The sequence below is a fragment of the Anthonomus grandis genome, chromosome 1 (assembly GCF_022605725.1).
Source record: "Anthonomus grandis grandis chromosome 1, icAntGran1.3, whole genome shotgun sequence".
In the NCBI taxonomy this organism is placed as follows: Eukaryota; Metazoa; Arthropoda; class Insecta; order Coleoptera; family Curculionidae; genus Anthonomus; species Anthonomus grandis.
In genome coordinates, this window is record NC_065546.1 from 28270403 (window position 1) to 28290248 (window position 19846).

Sequence of the window (19846 nt, forward strand, 5' to 3'; positions counted from 1 at the left end):
TGGACTTTACTACCAATTTTACAGTACCAAAAAATCACATAAAAACATTTTTCTTTCTAATGCTCTGTAGCGTAGTATAGTATGTAGTAATAAATAAGCGCATTTCTTAACTACAGATTATACTGCGGTGCAGAGCCGCCGAGTTCTATGGTGCTCTGTGCTATAGTATAGTATGTAAATACGCACGGCGTGCCAACTTTCAGAGGAAGTTTTCAACAAATTTGTGGGCGGGATTAATCGGGGACCAACTTATTACCCCGATAGAGTTTCCCGTCTTACTTCTGAAAACTATTTAAATATGCCGGAAAGTAATCTTGGGCAGCTTTTGGAAGACGATCCTCTTAACATACCACAGAATTTAATATTTAAGCACGACGGAGCGCCTGCTCATTTTGGACGTAATGTTCGTCAGTGGATGGATATCCATTTGCTGAAAGTTGGATTGGTCGAGGTGGTCCTATTAATTGGTCTCCTCAATCTCCAGATCTAACTTCAGTAGATTACTATTTATGGGGTAATTTATTTTTAGTCAAAGATGCGGCTGGTAAAATATTACGTAATAAAAATTACGTAATATTTTACCAGCCGTAAAAGCTAGTAAAATATTATGTAATTTTGGGACCCTCTGTATAATATACGTATTAACTACGTACCCAAAAATATGTATTAAATACTTTAATTTTATAACAAAGAACATAATATAACATAAAAATTACGTATGTACCTAGCACATATATGATGCTGTTTGGGTTTTAACAGAACAAAATTTGTTGTTTGATGTTTTAGCGAGGCCAAACAGATAAAAAAATTAGATAAAAACGTCCTTTTATTACCATTAAAACATTAAATATGACTGAAAATTAGTTACTTACGTGTTAGGGTATATCACATATACAAAACTTAACTAACAACATTTACAAGTAAAAACAATAAATTTATAATACAGTCAAAATTATTATTGAGTTAAATTAAATATATGTAAGGTGCAAATGTTTCTATAAAATCCTACCAATAAGGCGTAAAGTAAAAGGCAAGAATAAACTAAATACAAAAACTAGCCTAACATTAATAATAATCATGAAATAGAAAACAAACTTTTGTACGAATCAGGTTCTGTCCTCTTAATGGCCAATCAAATGACGAGAGTGTCATTCTTAAGGTCCCATTGGGACTTTTTCGCTTTCGCCCCCTGTTGTCTTCTCATAGATCTTGGCGGAGTATTTTCGCACTGAACCTTCACCTTTTTGTCTTTAAACAGTGGAATTTGGGATCTCCTCGGCTTATCCGAAACCTTCAGCTTGCCGGGTTTCGAGTTTTCACTTACGGATTGCCGTTCTCCCAATGGCGTTCTTGTTTGCATCATTTTCCCTGTATCTTTGACTATTTTGGGGCAAACCACTAAGTCGTCATCTTCGTAGATTAAGTTGGTCAGTTTTTTATCCAGTTCCTTCACGTCTGCTATCAGATTAATTTTAAGAATAGGTTCTGAGATGCTTTGGAATGGTTTTTCAAGTTTCTCACTAGGAATTTCTTTGGTTTCAGGTATGTCACCGGTTGCTTCAGTAGTCTGAGCAGTATCTTCCACTACAGCTGGTTCAGTTATTTCAAAATCTGGTTCTGATTTGGCTACTAGGGAGTCGTTTGTTTCAGTTTTTGTTTCTCCTGGACTAATTTCTATTTCATCTTTGACCACAATGGCTTCTTTAATAATATCAGAGCACTCCTCTAGCATCTCTGCAGAGCTGCCTTCACATTTTTCTATAAAATCAGCAATTTTTTTAGGTGTGCCAATAAGTAGATGATCAGGTTGAATGTTTTCAGTCGATTTCGATGATTCAACTAGTGATTCTGTACATTCTGTGATCGAATTATGTTGTGCATCACAACAAGCAGCAGAGAGGTTCTCCAATTGCTCAACTAAAAAATGAAAATTGGTTCATAAAAATACAAATTTAAGATTTTTTTAAAGAAATATTATGAATACCCACGTAGCAAGAAGGGAACCAACAACGTCGTTTATAGGATAATTTTGGGCCACAGGTGTCTTATTTTTTATTACTTTTAATAAATTAAATAATTCAGATATGAGCATGGAAGAGGATGAAGAGGATGAGATAATCAAGGATGTTATTAAGTGCAATGGACTTACAGAAGATGAACATTGAAAATTTTGAAAAAATCCACAAATATGTATTTTAATTTAGACTTAATTATTGAATGTGATGCCATAATATTGCAGGAGGGCAAACATTGGCTGATCAAAAGCATATGTTTTTAACCACATTTCAGTCCTGTAATGCTTTAAATGCATTTGATATAATTACTTTGCTAAAGACTGCAAGGTCAGGACAATGGTCTACTCAAAATGCGATGGGTCGCATTCGTTTAAAGAAATGTCAAACAGAAGTATCTAAGTTTGTAAATTGTGCAAACAAAAGCAATAGGAACAAAATTCAAATTATTGATACCAACCACTCACTATTGAACTGAGAATGCCCTATCAAGCTACCGTCATTAAGGAGTTCAATAAAAGAGTTGAATATTCTGTTTTTATAAATATAAGTAAGGAAAAAATTCAACTTTAACTTTTAACAACTCAAGTTAATTAATCTATAAATACATATATACAGTGCATTCACGATGAAAGGAGCAAATTTATTTAAAATCAAGATGTTTTTTCTTCTTTAATTTTTCGGATTTCGGAACGTCGATTCAGCATTGTCACTTGCGCGTTTTTTGCAATGAAAATTTTCTATACAGGATACCTCAAGTAGAAACTATGACGTCAACATTAATTTTTTTAATGGAGGGCCCTTATTTCATGACATTTTACAGTTCGTGGTGCCGTTACCTAAGGCGGACAATCCAACTAGTTTTAGTGAGTTAAGATCTATTAGTATTCCGTCAACTTTTCAAAAATTCTTGAACGTATTCTTGACTCTCAAATACGCGAATATCTTAATAAAAAATTATATTTTTTCACCCAAACAATCAGGGTTTAGAAAGAATTATAGTTGAGCCTCTGCAATATCTGATGTAATTGATGACATATTAAGAGCGCGTTATAACAAGGATTACGGCATTGATCTTGTTGGATTACTCCAAGGCTTTGGATTTTGTGAGTCATAAAATTTTAAAGTAAATTTTTCAGTTTGTCGGGTTTCCTTACGCCATTGATGTAATTAGCTCCCTTAAATAATCGTACACGGCGCGTTAAAATAGATAAATAATAAATAGATAAATATCTGATTCGTTAATAATCCAAAATGGGGTACCTCAGGGTATATTGGCTCCATTATTGTTTATCATGTACACATCAAGATTTCATCTTAAATTAAAGCATTTCTCGTATCATCTACATGCATATATTATGACACCCAGTTGTATTTTTCCTTCTTACCTGAGCAGTTTAAAATGATTTGCTGGCTTTGTATAACATTTCTTCTGAACATCTTTTAACGTTCAAGTCAAGTGTCAAGTTTTTCGGAAATAAAAATAATGTGAGAAATTTAGAATATAATATAAATATTAAAATAGCGGATGGTAAAATTCCTGTTGTGGATAAATGCAAAAGTTTGGGTCTGTCGATTGATACTGAGCAGGTCCCACGTGTCTGATATTCTTAAAAAAGCGTATTTTGCTCTAAAATTAATATATCTACACAGGCACTGTCAACACCAAGATGTTAAAAAACTATTGCGCGAGACCTTAGTGCTTTCACAGTATAACTATTGTGATACAGTTTATGATTGGTATTTAAATTACAATGATAAAAAAAGATTACAAAAACTCTAGAACTCTTATATACGTCTTATCATTGGTATTCGCAGGGGAGATCGAGTGACATATTTTAGATTGTGTATGTTTAATACATGCATGTTAGTACTTAGGTCTTTAGTTTTAAATATTACTCGAAAACATAATTTCAATTGTTTTAATAAAATATCTCCTTTTTTGGGTCACAATGTTTAAGACTAGAATTTGCACTGCAGAAATCTGAATTTGTAGGACTTTTATTTGCATATATAGTTTTTTTAATTTATTTTATTTATAATTATTTTATGTATTGTATCTTTGCAAATAAAAAAACATTTATTATTATATTATTATTATATTCTGAATACTTTTTGTATAGCATACTATATGCCTAGAGTCAGCGGTTTGTCAAATTTGACTTAATAGATTAATGAAATACACGGCATTAGAAGCTAAAAAATTATACAATATTTGTTGCAACAAATGTTGTTTGTTATCAATGTTGTTTGTGTTGGGTGTTGAATTCGTTGTCCATTTACTTCAATACATTTTTGAAGTCGAAGAATAAGTTCCAATTGCACTTTTTCAATCGCTTGCGGATCGATTATCTAGTTGTTTGAATTCTTTGCTTTAAATTAACAATGTTATAACTATTCACATATTTTGGACTTCTTTTGGAAATAGGTTCTAAAATTGGAAACTGTTAATAATAAGGTCTACTTACTTTCTAAGAAATCACATTAATTAATGTTGGCGTCCTAGTTTCTACTTGAGACACCCTGTAACCAAGATTTTAATTGCAAAGGACGCATTAAATCAAATGGACAACAAATTAAACATTACTTTATAAATCTAGAATAAATTTTTATGTTTTAATTTCATATGTTTCGTTGGTCTGTTACGTCATATTTGACAAAACATTTATTTCAGACATATGGTTTGCTATACAAAAAGAATTCAGAATATATCATAAAATTGTAAAACGTCATAATGTACAGAGTGTTCTATTTAAAAAAATAAATGTCGACGCCATAGCATCTACTTAAGACACCCTGTATAGAAAGTTTTTATTTCAAAAAATGCTCAACTGACAATACTAATCGACGTATTCAAAAAATAAAAAAAGCAAAAAAATACCTGAATTTTAAATCAATTTGTTCATTTCACTGTATACAAATAGTTTTGATAATAATTACTAAACCTAAGATTTTTCAATAATTTCACATGTGAACATTTGTGGTAGCTTAGATACTTTCTGAGTTGTTGTTAACCAATGCCCACAAAATATCCTAATAAAACACTGCTAGCCCATTTTCTAACTCTCCTTTCTTCCTAAGTAAATGAGCACTTTAAAACACTAAATTTAAGTCTGTTTTTGAAGGTGGTAGACAATGGTACAGTGAAAACATCTTGTCGAACTTGCATTGTCTTATTTATTTAATGTAACACGACGTTTCGGTTGGTAAGTATCTCCAACCGTTATCCAGTTTACACTTGATATCCAGTTTACACTTGATAACGGTTGGAGATACTTACCAACCGAAACGTCGTGTTACATTAAATAAATAAGACAATGCAAGTTCGACAAGATGTTTTCACTAAATTTAAGCTTACCTGGGTATTTCTCTCTAATTACATCATCCAAATTAGTCTCGGTGTAGTCAATATTAGTCTCCAAAAGAACCAAAGATTTCCTTTTATTAAAATCTCCTCTTTTATTTTTAGGGGTAACATGAACCTCCCCAACCTTCTGCTCATATTTAGGGTTAATGTTTCTTATTTCTCCATTGCGCACTTTATCCAGTGTCTTATTTTTAATTTTTTGGGGTAACTCGGGAGAAGTATTGTCAACTATTATTGGAGTCCTATTCAGTTCTACACTGGGTGACCTGGGATCTATACCCAACACTAGATGGTTCTTAAGAGGGGTTTCTGTTACAGCAGCACCATCAGTTTTAATGTGTAGAGTGGGCGATTGCTGTTCAGCAACCAAAGACACCATCTAAATAGTATAAATTAGTGTCATTTAACATAGAAATTATACCCTAATCAGAAAAAAAAATTGAATAATTAGTAGAGAATCTCCCGAACCCAACTAATCATCAATGTACACTACTGCCCATATATTTACAAAATTTTGAAAAATATCACTTTTTAATTTCTTTTCAAAAATAAGTCGCCTAATTTAATATGTAATAATAAGACAACATTATTGGGAACCCAATTTGAATTTTTATTATCCTAAAAATAAAATATTTTGCAAAATGTATGGCTCAAGAGTAAAGCCATTTAAACTAAACTTATTTTTCTAAAATAAATATTTAATTTAATAGTTGGTAGCATATATGCTCTTTACTAGATCTTTGAGTTTGGGTATTTGCCCTGTTGTCTGGAAACAGAGCTACATTACACCTATATTTAAAAATGGTGATCGTTCTGATGTCGTTAATTATAGAGCTATATCTAAAATGTCTCATATACCGACAATTTTGGAATCTCTTATTACTAAAGCTCTCCCAAACTAACATCCCAATTTAATCATATGTTGATTCAGCAACAACATGGATTTATTAGATATTTAAGTCAACATCTAACCTATTGGAATTCCAATCTATTGTGCTGGGAGCCCTGGAGGGTCATTATCTAATGGATACAATATACACTGACCTCTTGAAGGCCTTCAACCAGGTAAATCATTGTATTTTAATTCACAAACTTGAAGTAATGGGAGTTGATAGTGCTCTACTCAATTGGTTGGGCAGTTACATTACAGGACGGACCCAAGTAGTAAAACTGAAGAATGCCTGATCTAGAGAAATGATTGTTCATTCTGGTGTTCCCCACAGCGTACTCCATTTCTGTTTAATTGTTTCATAAATGATCTGTATGGTGTTTTTTGTTACAATTGGAAACACCTTAGTAAATAACATAAATACAAATAATTTAGAAAATTATTTAAAAACAAAAATACCTCAATCAATATTCTTACATCCTGTCCATACAAGTAAAATTGAGTCATATGTCTAAAAATTAAAAAACTATAAATCGCCTGAAAAGAATAATATTAAAAGAGAATTGATAAAAGAAATTTCATCTTCCATTGTCAAGCCTTTAAGATTTATATGTGATAAAATTTTGGATACAGGAGATATTCCTTCTAGGCTTAAAGTTTCTGTGGTAAAACCCCTATTTAAAAATGTATGGTAAAAACCCTACTAAAAAAATTTATCTCCAACTGGATGCAAGAGAGTGGCAAAAGTGGCTAGTGGTGAGCGTGGCCGGAACACGACTGTTGTTTGTGCCATGAATGCACAAGGATTGTACGTTCCACCCTTTTTTGTTTTTGCCAGAGTGAGAATGCGTTCTGAACTGTTACATGGATGTCCTCCTAATTCCGGAGGTATAGCTCAACAGAGCGGATGTTGTTGGACTTGCTGACAAAATGATGATGAAGAGAATAAAAGGGAGCATGCGGTGCAGGAAGATTTGGCTGTCGCAGGTCTATCGGGTCTTCAAAATTTGAAACCCAATCAGCAAATTAATTTTGTTGAGATTAGGCCTTTGCCTAAAATAAATCGACCGGTCCTGAAAACGAAGAGAAAAAAGCAAAAGGCGTCGATATTGACTTCTACTCCCAATAAAAAAGACCTTGAAGAGAAAGAATGAGAAAAAAATGATAAAGTTCAGGCTAAGAAAAGAAAGTGTGAAGAAAAAGCAAAATGTTTTCAAAAAGACTGGAAAAAAACCTATTAAAGAGGCTCAAAAAAAATCTGATATTTTTTGTTCCAGCTGTGAGGAACCATAAACTGAGCCTCCAGTTGAAGATTGGATAAAGTGCTATGTATAAGAAAATTGGTGGCATGAGGCCTGCACTAAACATACTCGTATTTTCACATTTTTAAAATTAAATTTTTTGAAGTTTCATTTGTTTTAATTCATTTAAAAACTTCCTTATCAAACTTAACTGGCGCAGTCGGTAGCATAGTCCGGAGAAGAAAAAGGTTTTCTTTTTTTTTTATTTTAATCAATTTACCGGAGATCGAAAATTACTTTGGTTTTGGAGCGATACCAGCTGTATTTGGAACTTCTGCTGTTCGTGTAAAGCCACGATACCTCAGACGACAACCAAATTCCGATTGAAGCTACCTGTTCCGGATTTGGGATTACAATCTTCTCAGAAGAGTGAAGACCTGGAACACCTGCAGTTCGTGTAAGGCCACGAAATCTCAGGAGAGGACAATCGGGCAACAAGCAAGGAAGCAAGATTCTGGTGAAAGACCATGTGAACTCCAGTCAGTTCACCACTCCCTGGATCGTCTTAATAGTTGGGGTGAGTCAAATTATATATTTTCATTTTTTTTTAATATTGTTTCGATTTCAATTTTATTTCTTGCATTTTTACTAGTAATTAAAAAAAAATAAATAAATAAATATTTTTTTTAATTATGACTACTCCCCAAATAGCAAATGTGACTTACATAAATTATGATAAAGCAATAAAACTTATTAATATTTATGACGGTACTCCATCTAGTTTACATAACTTTATAGATTCTGTAGATTTTGTTTTGACTAAATTTGATCCGAATGAAATTGCTATTTTTCCTTTTATAATAAAAAGTAGGCTGGATGGTGCAGCTTTAGATTTTATTAGTTCAAGAGAATTAAGTAGTTGGGATGAAATAAAAAATGCTCTTTTGGAACAGTTTGAAGAAAATATTGATTTGCAATCGATCGTGTCGAAGGACAGTTAATAAGAATTAATAAAGTTATTAAGTATGATCAAAATTTAATTCCCTCTGATAAAAAATGTTTAAAAGAATTTCATAAAAAAACTGCTTTGCTCACAGCTATTACTGGAATTAAAGAACCCCTGTCACAAACTTTAAGATCATTGAAACCAGCATCACTGGCAAAAGTAAAACAAATAATTATTGATTATCAAAACCAACAGATTTTTAAACACACAAATACTGAATTTGCTAAACTATCTATTAATAATGATAAAAAAACAACTTTCGTTCAATCACCATTTATTAATACTGATTCTACTGCTTCGAATTCGAAGCCTCCTATAAAAATTACAATTTCGAAATGCCAAATTTGTAATAAATATGGGCACAAAGCTGAAACGTGTTTTCAAAATAAAATTAAAATTTCTGTCAATAATGTGGCCGATGAGCAAATCAGAAGTGACAACGAAGATGTCGAAATTGAAATTAATGAACATTTTTTATGCGAAACTTAATTTAATAAATGATGAACCAGATTACAAAAAGTATTAACTTCAAAATGTATAACAATTTTCATAAATTTTATATTACCGATTTCAATTCACCGTTTGCTGGAATTTTAGGTTTAGATTTTTTAATTAAAAATAAGTGTTTAATTGATTTTGAAACACAAAAAATATCTATTAATAATGAAACATGTTCACTTTATTCTTTTGAGACAGAAAAAACAAAAAAAAACAAAGAAAAATGAAATACATCAGACACTAATTAGTAAACTTAAAATTGCTGAGACTCTTGATAAACTTAATTTAAATCATTTATCTGCAACCTTAAGTAAACAAATTACAAATATTTGTAAAAATTACTTAGACGTATTTCTTACACCGGATGAACCCCTGACGTTTAATAATAAAATCAAACATCGTATTCGAACAACCTCCGGTAATTTTTAGAAAAATCCAATTTATTCTAAAAATTACCGTTATCCTCATGTTTATAAAAAAGAAGTAAATCGACAGATCAATGACCTTTTAAAACAAGGAATTATAAGACATTCTATATCTCGTTGGAATTCTCCTATATGGATTATAACAAAAAAATTAGATAATAGTGGAAATCAAAAATATCGAATAGTAATAGATTATAGAAAACTTAACCTTATAAGAGGACATCACAGATCATAGCCCAATAATGCTTCATATAAGTTAAAAAGAACCAAAGGAAAATTTAACATCAACACAGAAAAAAAGAAGTAAAATTGATATCTCTAAATTTAAACAGCTTCTACAGAATTTTGATTGGTCAATTGTAAGAAAGAAGAAAGAAAGAAAATGTGCTATATTACGTAAGAATAATCTTGTGTACAAGCATCCTACAAGCTAAAAAAACAAAACACAGATACAATTTCAAAAATTGACAAAACAATGAACAAAATTAAACACAAAAAGACAAAACTTTTTGAACATACTTAAATTAAAGATAACTAAATAAAACAATCAATTACTAAATAAAGGTAAACTTGTTGACAAAACTAGAGAAGAAAAAAGGAAAAAAAGAAAACTTTCCAACATGTCCAAGGTTAAAACCTATCATTAAAAAAGTCATCCAGGTTATAATATGCCTTAGACAATAAAAGCGACTTTAATTCTCTTTTAAATTTCTTAATATCCGATATATGTCTAACACACTGTATTAAATGAAAATAACTCTGAAATTGCTACAAACATTTTTTTAGAAAAATACCAACAGTTGTTAGCAGATGCAACAAAAACTTACATTCTAAAAAATCCAAAATACTTAAAAAATACTTAAAAAATTAAAGCATGGATTACTAATGGTATTATTACCTCAATCAGAACAAGGGATAAAATGAAGAAAAAATTATCAAAAAATTATTGTCCCATTCTAGAAAAAACATATAAAGACTACAGAAATAATTTAAACAAACTTATACATAAACAAAGAAATCAATATTACAAAAATCAAATAGAAATTAACAAAAATAACATGAAAAAACTTTACGAAATAATCAAAGATGCCACTTATGAAAATTGTAATAACAAAGACACTTTTCTAAATATAAAGAATAAAAATAATGCAAATTTCAGTAGTCCACTTGAGGCATCTAATTATTGTAATGAGTACTACATTAATATAGGGGTTGACATGGAAAAAGCAATTCCACCACCACAATATGTTCAACAATTGGAGCCTCCAATAACAAACTCCGTTTACCTAATCCCAATAACAAAAAATGAACTAATAAAATACATCTCAGAACTAAAAACGAATAGCTCCCCTGGACATGATGGTATAAGGGCCGATCTTATAAAAAAGACCCATTTAGAAATTATAAACCCACTTTTACATATACTAAATTTAATTTTAGAAACAGGTGAAATACCTTCACAATTTAAAATTACAATTGTAACTCCCATTCACAAAAAAGGTATCAAAACCTTAATAAATAATTATCGACCTGTCAGCCTCATTAGTAACTTTTCAAAAATTTGTGAAAAATGCATAAAACATTTTAGAATAATAAACTTTTTTAAACTAAACAATGTTTTATCCACAAACCAATTTGGATTTGTTGAGGCATGTAGTACAGAAGATGCGATGCATAGGTTAATAACTGAGGTTGTAAATAATTTAAACTCAAATAAAAGGTGTTTAGCGGTATTTTTGGATCTTGCCAAGGCATTTGATACCGTCCCGCATAGGCATCTTCTCAATGTACTTGAAAGATATGGAATAAGGGGAAGAGCCCTTCAGCTCTTCTCTAGTTATCTGTCGGAGCGGTATCAGATGGTAAGGCTAAATAATGTGTTGAGTGAAAAACGAAAAATAAAAATTGGCATTCCTCAAGGAACGGTCTTAGACCCGATATTATTTATAACATATTTAAACTCCCTTTTAAAATTACAGATTGATGGGTTAACAGTATCTTATGCTGATGACACGGCAATTGTTGTTTCGGGAGATTCTTGGGAAAGCATAAGGGACAAATCCATGAACATATTGGTAGAAATAAAAAACTGGCTAGAAACTTCTAAACTAAATTTGAATTTAACAAAAACTAATTACATAGCTTTTTCTTTGACTAGTGTAAATAGACCTGAGTATACCTCGATTTTATTTAATGATGATTGCATTAAGGAGACCTCATCTACAAAATATCTCGGTATTATAATCGATAAAAATTTAAAGTGGAAAACACATATTGATCATGTCTCCAACAAAGTCCGAAAACTTGTTCATAAATTTTACTTGCTAAGAGAATTTTTGAATAAAAAAACACTCACTATCATTTATAAAGCATTTGTAGAGTCAATTTTAAAATACGGAATACTGGTGTGGGGAGGACTTTATAATAACAGCTTATATAAGTTAAATATAATACAGAAGTACATTTTAAAAATAATTCTTAAGAAAAACCGTTTATATCCTTCTCATTTGCTTTTTAATAAAGATATTCTAGATATTAGATCGTTATATATACTTACAACATGTTCCTATATACACACTCAACCTAACTTAAAGATTTTGATAGATCATTCCTATGAAACAAGAGCTAGATATCACGAGCACATAAAAATTCCGACAAGTTTAAATAATCTTAATCTGAGGTATAACTACTTTGGCCCAAAACTTTATAACTTATTACCAAGAGAGGTAAAAATATGTTCTAGAATGAAAAGATTTAAATTACTAACAAAGAATGTAATCTTTGAAAATCACCATCAATTTGTAAGGATTTTTAACTAGTTTTTGTGATTTTATGTCTATTTGGGTAGATTTAGGAGATCTATGATGTTAACATTACTAATCTTTTGATTGTATATGCAAATTGTTATAGTAGAATTGTTTTTGTTTTGGTTTTCATGGTGTAGAATAATATTACAAATAAATGTAACAAATTATTAGAAAACTTTACTACGCACATACAGATGTTTTTACATCTAGGTGTTGAGTACTAAGACTTGTATTAGATATAGCTATAGTTTAATTTTTGAAATAATTAAATAATATCATTCTATTGTAATAACTGATATATTGTGAAAATAAATATATTTTCTAGAAGAAGTTTCTTCTAGAAAACAAATAAAAAAAAATAAATAAAATAAAATAACAATTGACGATAAATACCCAATACTGAGAAATATTGAGACCATTTTCGATTCTTTAAAAAATTCAAAATTTTTCTCACTTATTGATTTGGCGAGTGGATTTCATCAAATCCAAATGGCTTCCGAGGATATAGAAAAGACAGGTTTTTCAACTGAAGAAGGACATTTTGAGTTTACAAGGATGCCTTTTAGATTGAAAAATGCCCCCGCCACATTTCATTGCTGCATAAATGACATGTTTAAAGAAATTATTGGAAAATTTAGTTACATTTATATTGATGACATTTTAATTTTTAGTGATACAATTGCTGATCATTTATACCATATTACTAAAATTTTTGAAATATTACGTCAAAATAATTTAAAACTTGAACCACACAAATGCAATTTTCTTACTGACGAAGTTGTTTATTTGGGTCATTTAATAACCGCCAATGGAATAAAACCAGACCCTGACAAAATCCGAGCAATCACAGAATTTTCTTTGCCGAAGAATGAAAAAGACATAAAATCATTTTTGGGACTTAAGAAAAATATAAAATTCAATATATCCTCAGAAATTGAAAAATGTTTTGAAGAATGTAAACGCTTGTTAACGTCTAATACTATCTTAGCTTATCCAGATTTTGATAAAAAATTTATATTGACAACAGATGCTTCAGATTTTGCCATTGGGGCTGTATTATCTCAAATAGATGACGACACTAATCTTGAAAGGCCAATATCATTTGTTTCTCGTACACTTAACGACACGGAAACTAAATATTCCACGACAGAAAAAGAGCTTCTTTCTATAATTTGGGCTATAAATCACTACAGACCATACTTATTTGATTCAATTAAATTATTAAAGATTCAAATTCTAAATTAACAAGATGGCGTTTAAAACTAAGCGAGTACAATTTTAATATTAAACATATTCCTGGAAAGACAAATAATGTAGCAGATGCTCTTTCTCGTATAAATATAAATCAATTTACTACAAAATTTTTCGAAACATTTCAACTTTATAAATCTAATTTACTGTTTGAAAATTTCAAATATTCAAACGAACAAATTTTGGATATTAATAACAAAAATATTCTTTATATTTATGACGATTTAAATAAAAATGAAAATCATTTTAAGTTAATTAATGACTCATTTCCAAATATTATTTATAGCGATTTTGAAAATATTTTACAAATGCAAAATGAGCCAAGAAATAGAAATATTATTTTAGTTAAAATTAAATAGCATCACTGTGAACAAAATTTTAAAACCTTGTCTGATTTAGACCTAAAAAGTAATAAAACCTATTTCGTAAACTATTTTAAGGAAAATAATTATTATAAAATGTTGAATTTCCTATACCCTAAAAATCAATTTGTCATATGTAAAAATATTGCCACTATCCCTGATAAAAACGACCGAGAAAACATTATCTTTGAATATCATAATGATCCATCTAATTACCATAAAGGAATCAAAGAAACAACTCATAAAATTCGTCAGCTTTATAAATGGAAAAATATGCAAAAAGAATACAACAATAAAAAGATACAAAATTTTGCTAGAAACCTTAATATCACATGGCATTTTACCTCATCAGAATATCATTGTTCTATAATGGGTTAATTGAATGGTTTCATGCTACACTTACAGATTCATTACGTTGCTATTTGTTAGAACATAATAAATGTGATTTAAAAGAGGCTTTGTTAATTGCATTGAATTCATATAATTTTAGTACTCATAATTCTACATCAATGAGACCACATGATCTCATTTTTCCCTATTGTAATAATTTAGAATTAAGTCATCAAATAAAAGCCTTCGATACAGATATAAAACAAATTAGAGATAAACAAATTTAAAAAAATGGCTCAAAAACATCGATTCGATAAATTAAAAACCAAAAATTCTGAAATATTATATCAAACAGGCCAAAAGATATTATTAAAAAGACCAAGAAACCCCAATACTCCTAAAGCTGTATTAAACACTGGACCTTATGAAATACTATCTGTTAATAACAAGAAAAAAACTTTAGAAATTTTACTAGAAAATAATGTAAAACGAAAATTCCATTTTAATAGTGTAAAATTATTTCATGAATAATATTTTAATTTTTATATATGTATATTTTTTTTGTGTTAATGCAAGAAAAAAAAGAATATAATAATAAAATAATAAAAAAAAGGACTTATGGTCTGTATTATATAATTTGGTTTCACTTTTAACTTGTTACACACCCTGAGCAATGAATTCCAAGAAACATCGCTAATGCAGATTTCTTTTGTATGTTCTGGAGAACCGCAATCAGTGAAAAGAAGAAACAAGGACACACCTCGTAAGGTCCTTTCCACCCTTATGTCGACTTCTTAGGAAGGGAGGTGTTATGCATGACGCCATCGAGTCGGGAGACGACGCGGAAATTTGATGGCAGTTATGGGATTTTAGTTTTAAGTTATTGTTATTAGTTTTAGGTACCCGAATTATATTATGCTTAGTAAGATGTATTCGTCACATATGCACAAACTTATTTCATATCTGTACTGTAAAATATTTTTTTAGATCTGCTTTTGAATGTAATAAGTCGTTTCCTAAACATACTTGTATTTTCACATTTTTAAAATTAAATTTTTTGAAGTTTATTTGTTTTAATTGATTTAAAAACTTCCACATCAAATTTAACTCAAGTACATTTATAGTCCTAAAACATCACATACATTCTTAAACTTTAAATAAAATATTAAAATACCTAGATTAAAAGAAAAGGTCAAATATCACACAGTATGCAAAACAACACAAGTTATTTTTCAATATACACTTAAGACGGCAAAGGGATGAATCAAAAAGGCAACACTAATTCTCTAAAATTAAATTATTTGCCTTATACAAAATCCTTGTAAGGGACTCATTTTGCCCATAATTTCTTAAATGGAAGGGGATATTGAAGATGTAAGTGTGATGATTTTGCCTGGTCCCAACATTATAGTTTATGTTGCCCAGAATCTCAGAACAATCTATATGAGAATTAAGGACACCATGCAGAAAACACATGTCCTGCATATCCCGCCTATGTTCCAATGTGTTTAGATTGAGTATGGACAAAAATTCCTCATAAGTAAAATCATATAATCAATCATTGCTTTTGCTGCTGATAATGTTGTTCTCTGTGAAGCAAATTCTTGGGATGCTTTAAAATCCAAGGTGAAGTATAATATATAAAAAAATTAAATTAACATAGTTATAGAGATATTAATAATTTCATCAAATTTAGGCAAGTTGGATTTGAAATATATGAACATCAAAAAAAATATCAGCAAGGAATGTGGTTAACAAAATTGACAAAAACATTCCAATGATAACTTTTTTTATACAAAATCTTATTTATGTCTAAATACCTAAATATTATGGTATTAAATCTACATATGGGCGATAGTATATTTGATTTTATTTTTGCATGCAACTAGAAAAATAAAATGAAATTTAAAGTGATTAGATTAAAGACCCACAATTTTAATCTAATCACTTTAAATTTCTTAAGTCTTTTATCTAAACTTTCCTCTTTTGTAAACTAATTTTTTATATAAATAAATGGATCACAGTTAACCTAAGCCAAGAAAAAACTCTGCAACAAATTATACAGAGGATCTCCTGTTACCAATAAATTGAATAAATCCTACCTGTATAGGGGTCCTAGAGATATGCCTACTGGGAGATCTGGGATCAAGGACCCCACTTTCCTCCACTTTTTCACAAGTGAGTGTCCCTTTGGGTGTTAAAATTGGTGTGGAAGGAATGCTACCTGTCTCATCTTCCTCACAATGCTGTGGTTTTTGGGCAAACTTGCTACTAATTAGGCCCATGTTTTTAATAGACAGCGGCTATTTAAAACGTTTTACTTTATGAAATAATAAAATACCTCACAGTGACAAAAAAAAAGAATTTTAAATAATTAATTATCAATAGTTGACAGAGAATACAAAGTACCAGCAGCTGGGAGCTGTTAGCTATTACATTTAAAATTTCAATTCCAAAACAAACGAGAGGCGACCGTTAAAATGCAACATTGCCAAGTTGTACAGTTTACAACTCTATTTAAAATATCTGGCTATTTTCAACGTGGAATAATTTTAAAGCGGTCTCCAGACGAGCAATATTATTGCGCAATATTTTTTATTTTAAGGCCTCGTGTCTACTTGCAAGTAAAATTGCTAGATTTACTCTCACAAGTCACTTGTAGTGCGTATAAACAGCCACCGTAGACTAATTTAATTGCAGAAAGCTTACTTGCCGGGCAAGTACTTGCTGACTTGCTAGAGCTTGTAGTGGCGTGCTTCAGCAAGTTAGTTCGCAATTATCAATATCCAAACAGTTCCGAAATATTTTCAACAAGTAGTGAAATAGTAACGTGTATTTAAAAAAAATGGTGGAACGGCGTGTTTGGAATAGGGGCGACACTAATTTATTAATTGAAAATGTTGAACCATACCCAGTATTATGGAATGTACCGGGTGTACAACTAAAGCCTCGTGTCCACATGCAATTAACTTGCGATAGTTCTTTACCAAGTAACTTGCTGGAGTGTCTACACTTTATTTCAATTATTTTCAAATTTATTTGGGCAAGTTACTCAGCAAGCTTTACTTGCTGTATTTCTTTAAGTGAAACGTGTACACTAGTTTTGTAAATATGTCATCTCGGCAAATAGCTGCTGCGGTTGTGATATATTTAATAAAAAAACGAAAAGAGAAAAAGGAAAAAAATAAAAGAAAAATTTGGGTAAGAAAATGGATTCAGCGTAGAGCTACTTTAGGATTATATGAGAAGTTACTTAATGAGTTAAGAATGGAAGACCCACAACAGTTGAAAAACTTTCTACGAATGTCTGCAAAAGACTTCGGTTTTTTGCTTGGTTTGGTGAAGGAAAAGATATATAAGAAAGATACAAAAATGCGACAGGCCATTAGACCAGAAGAACGCCTATCTTTGACACTTCGCTTTTTAGCCACAGGTAATTACTTAGAAAGCTAAATATATATACTAAAATAAATATTATATTTTACAATAAAGTATTTTTATTTTCATGAAAAGTAATTATAATCACAAAGAAAAAAGTACAATTTTAATTATTGCAGTTGATTCCTATCATTCTCTTATGTATTTGTATCGAATCCCTGTATGTACGATCGCAAGGATTGTTCCTGAGTGCTGTGCTGCAATTGTGGAAGCTCTAAAAAAGGAATATTTAAAGGTATGTATTTAAATGTCTATAATTTTAATTGCTGTTGTACCTGTGTAAATTGTCTTGTCAGTATAGGGCTGCACAGTATATTGAGTTGACGATGAGGCACTTGAATCATATGTAGGGGATAAAAGAGGGACAGAGGCCGGTGTTGAATGTCCAGAATCATAGTTATCAGCTAATTTTGAAATTGTAAGAATATCTCTTTGTATCATTCTTTTCAACCTTAATTGGAGCTGCTCTGAACGTAGGGATCTAAGCTCGGATGCTGCATAATCTCCAAATATTTGCCAGTTATCTGAGGGTCGATTCATCACCTTTACTGCATTTGCCAACATCGCATCTTCTTCAGTCACTTTAATTTTTTTAGGTTTTTTGGACGGTGTACTTTTTGTTTCTGTTTCAATCTTTTGTCCCTCATCTATTGTGGAATTTTGTGTCAGTGTATCCTCATCTTTTTGAGTCTGAAAAAAATATTTTTATTTTAGGTTTCAAATACCCAAGAAGAATGGATTAGGATTGCAAAAGATTTTGAAAATATCTGGAATTTCCCAAACTGCCTAGGAGCTCTGGATGGAAAACATGTCATTATGCAAGCCCCACCTTGCAGTGGAAGTTATTATTTTAACTACAAAGGCACGCACAGCATAGTTTTAATGGCATTGGCTGATGCAAATTATAAATTTATTTATGTGGATGTTGGTTGTAATGAAAGAATTTCGGATGGTGGCGTGTATAACATGTGTTCTCTGTCTACCGCTTTGGAAAATAATACTGTAAATTTGCCTCCTCCACAACAGCTGCCGGGAATGAAAAACTTTTCACCGTTTGTTTTTGTAGCAGACGACGCATTTGCAATGAAACCAAACTTGCTTAAACCATATCCATTCAAAAATCAGCCAGGGCCAAACCGCGTATTTAATTACCGACTCTTTTGCAAATCTTTCTTAGCAAATCGTTTTCGGGTATTAAGGAAACTTATACAACTTTCCCCTCAAAAAGTAAAAGAAATTGTTTTGTCAATATGCGTTCTTCATAACTTTTTAATAACCAGAAATTCGTCGAAAGCAAATTATGCACCGACAGGAATTTTCGATACAGAAAGCAATGGAGGTTTTATAAATGGTCAGTGGCACCAGGAAGGTATGCCAAAACAAAACTTATTCCCACTTAATACCAGAAATCTCCATAATTGTTCCCAAAATGCTAAAATGGTTCGAGAAGATTTCAAAAACTACTTTATTTCCTCTCAAGGTGAGGTTCCATGGCAGTACAAATACATCTAAAATGATATATAGGTTAAGGTTTTGACTACTGATTACTTTAAACACCTAATATAAAATACTTTAAATAAAATAAAATTAATTTTCGACTTTTACTTACCAGATTATCTTCTGTACAGCTTTGAACATTTGCAGCTAACATGAATTTTAAAGAATCAAAGAATTCCCATGTGCTCTTATACACTTCATTTGCTCCTTGTCCACTTTTTTCTTTTGAATTTTTTTCCACTCCTGATTCAGTTGTGTTCTTAAGTTGTGTAACTTGCGTTGAATTTCGTTTTAAGACGTTTCAAATAGTTCTGCTAATTTTTGAAAAGCACCCTGTTTTTTTACTATGTTTTTAAAGTCTTTGCAATGTACATTCCATAATTCTGGGTATAGTTCAATATTTTCAATCAATAATATTGATAGTATATACAATCAATAGTATTGATAATTGCAAATTAACTTGCTGAAACACGCGGTGTACACTACAAGCTCTAGCAAGTCAGCAAGTACTTGCCCGGCAAGTAAACTTTCTGCAATATTACTCTACGGTGGCTGTTTACACGCGCTGCAAGTGACTTGTGAGAGTAACTATAGCAAGTTTATTTGCTAGTGGACACGAGCCATTTTAGAGAGGTCGCCGGCCATATCTGAGTAAGTACTCATCGCACAGCATAGGAAAAAAAAATTTCTGTTAAAAGCGGCAAAGAGAAATTGCTGGAAATT

General features: G+C 30.7%; 1 protein-coding gene and 2 long non-coding RNA genes across 3 annotated transcripts; all 3 read right to left on the reverse strand.

Annotated features, from left to right (window-relative positions):
* Window positions 1–808: 808 nt before the first annotated feature.
* On the reverse strand, window positions 809–16663 carry LOC126736691 (uncharacterized). The gene is made up of 3 exons (XM_050441194.1): window positions 16291–16663; window positions 5371–5758; window positions 809–1917 (listed from the first exon to the last, which is right to left on the reverse strand). Exons 1-3 carry the CDS (start codon window positions 16471–16473, stop codon window positions 1133–1135), a joined length of 1356 nt encoding a protein of 451 aa, XP_050297151.1. The 5' UTR covers window positions 16474–16663; the 3' UTR covers window positions 809–1132.
* Window positions 4092–4643, reverse strand: LOC126736732 (uncharacterized). Its single transcript, XR_007660747.1, has 2 exons — window positions 4496–4643; window positions 4092–4443 (listed from the first exon to the last, which is right to left on the reverse strand). It is a non-coding gene; the product is annotated as an uncharacterized LOC126736732 (long non-coding RNA).
* A 1093-nt stretch (window positions 16664–17756) lies between the features above and the next one.
* LOC126736722 (uncharacterized) lies at window positions 17757–19489 on the reverse strand. The gene is made up of 3 exons (XR_007660744.1): window positions 19236–19489; window positions 17902–18316; window positions 17757–17840 (listed from the first exon to the last, which is right to left on the reverse strand). It is a non-coding gene; the product is annotated as an uncharacterized LOC126736722 (long non-coding RNA).
* Between the last annotated feature and the right edge of the window lie 357 nt (window positions 19490–19846).

What these genes read in the sequence shown, in the direction of transcription:
- LOC126736691 (XM_050441194.1), bottom strand. Translation starts at nt 16,473, where the DNA reads ATGGGCCTAATTAGTAGCAAGTTTGCCCAAAAACCACAGCATTGTGAG. An exon ending in TCTCTAGGACCCCTATACAG is followed by an intron (nt 5,759 to 16,290) that starts GTAGGATTTATT and finishes TATACTATTTAG; the next exon opens with ATGGTGTCTTTGGTTGCTGA. An exon ending in AATTAGAGAGAAATACCCAG is followed by an intron (nt 1,918 to 5,370) that starts GTAAGCTTAAAT and finishes TTCATTTTTTAG; the next exon opens with TTGAGCAATTGGAGAACCTC.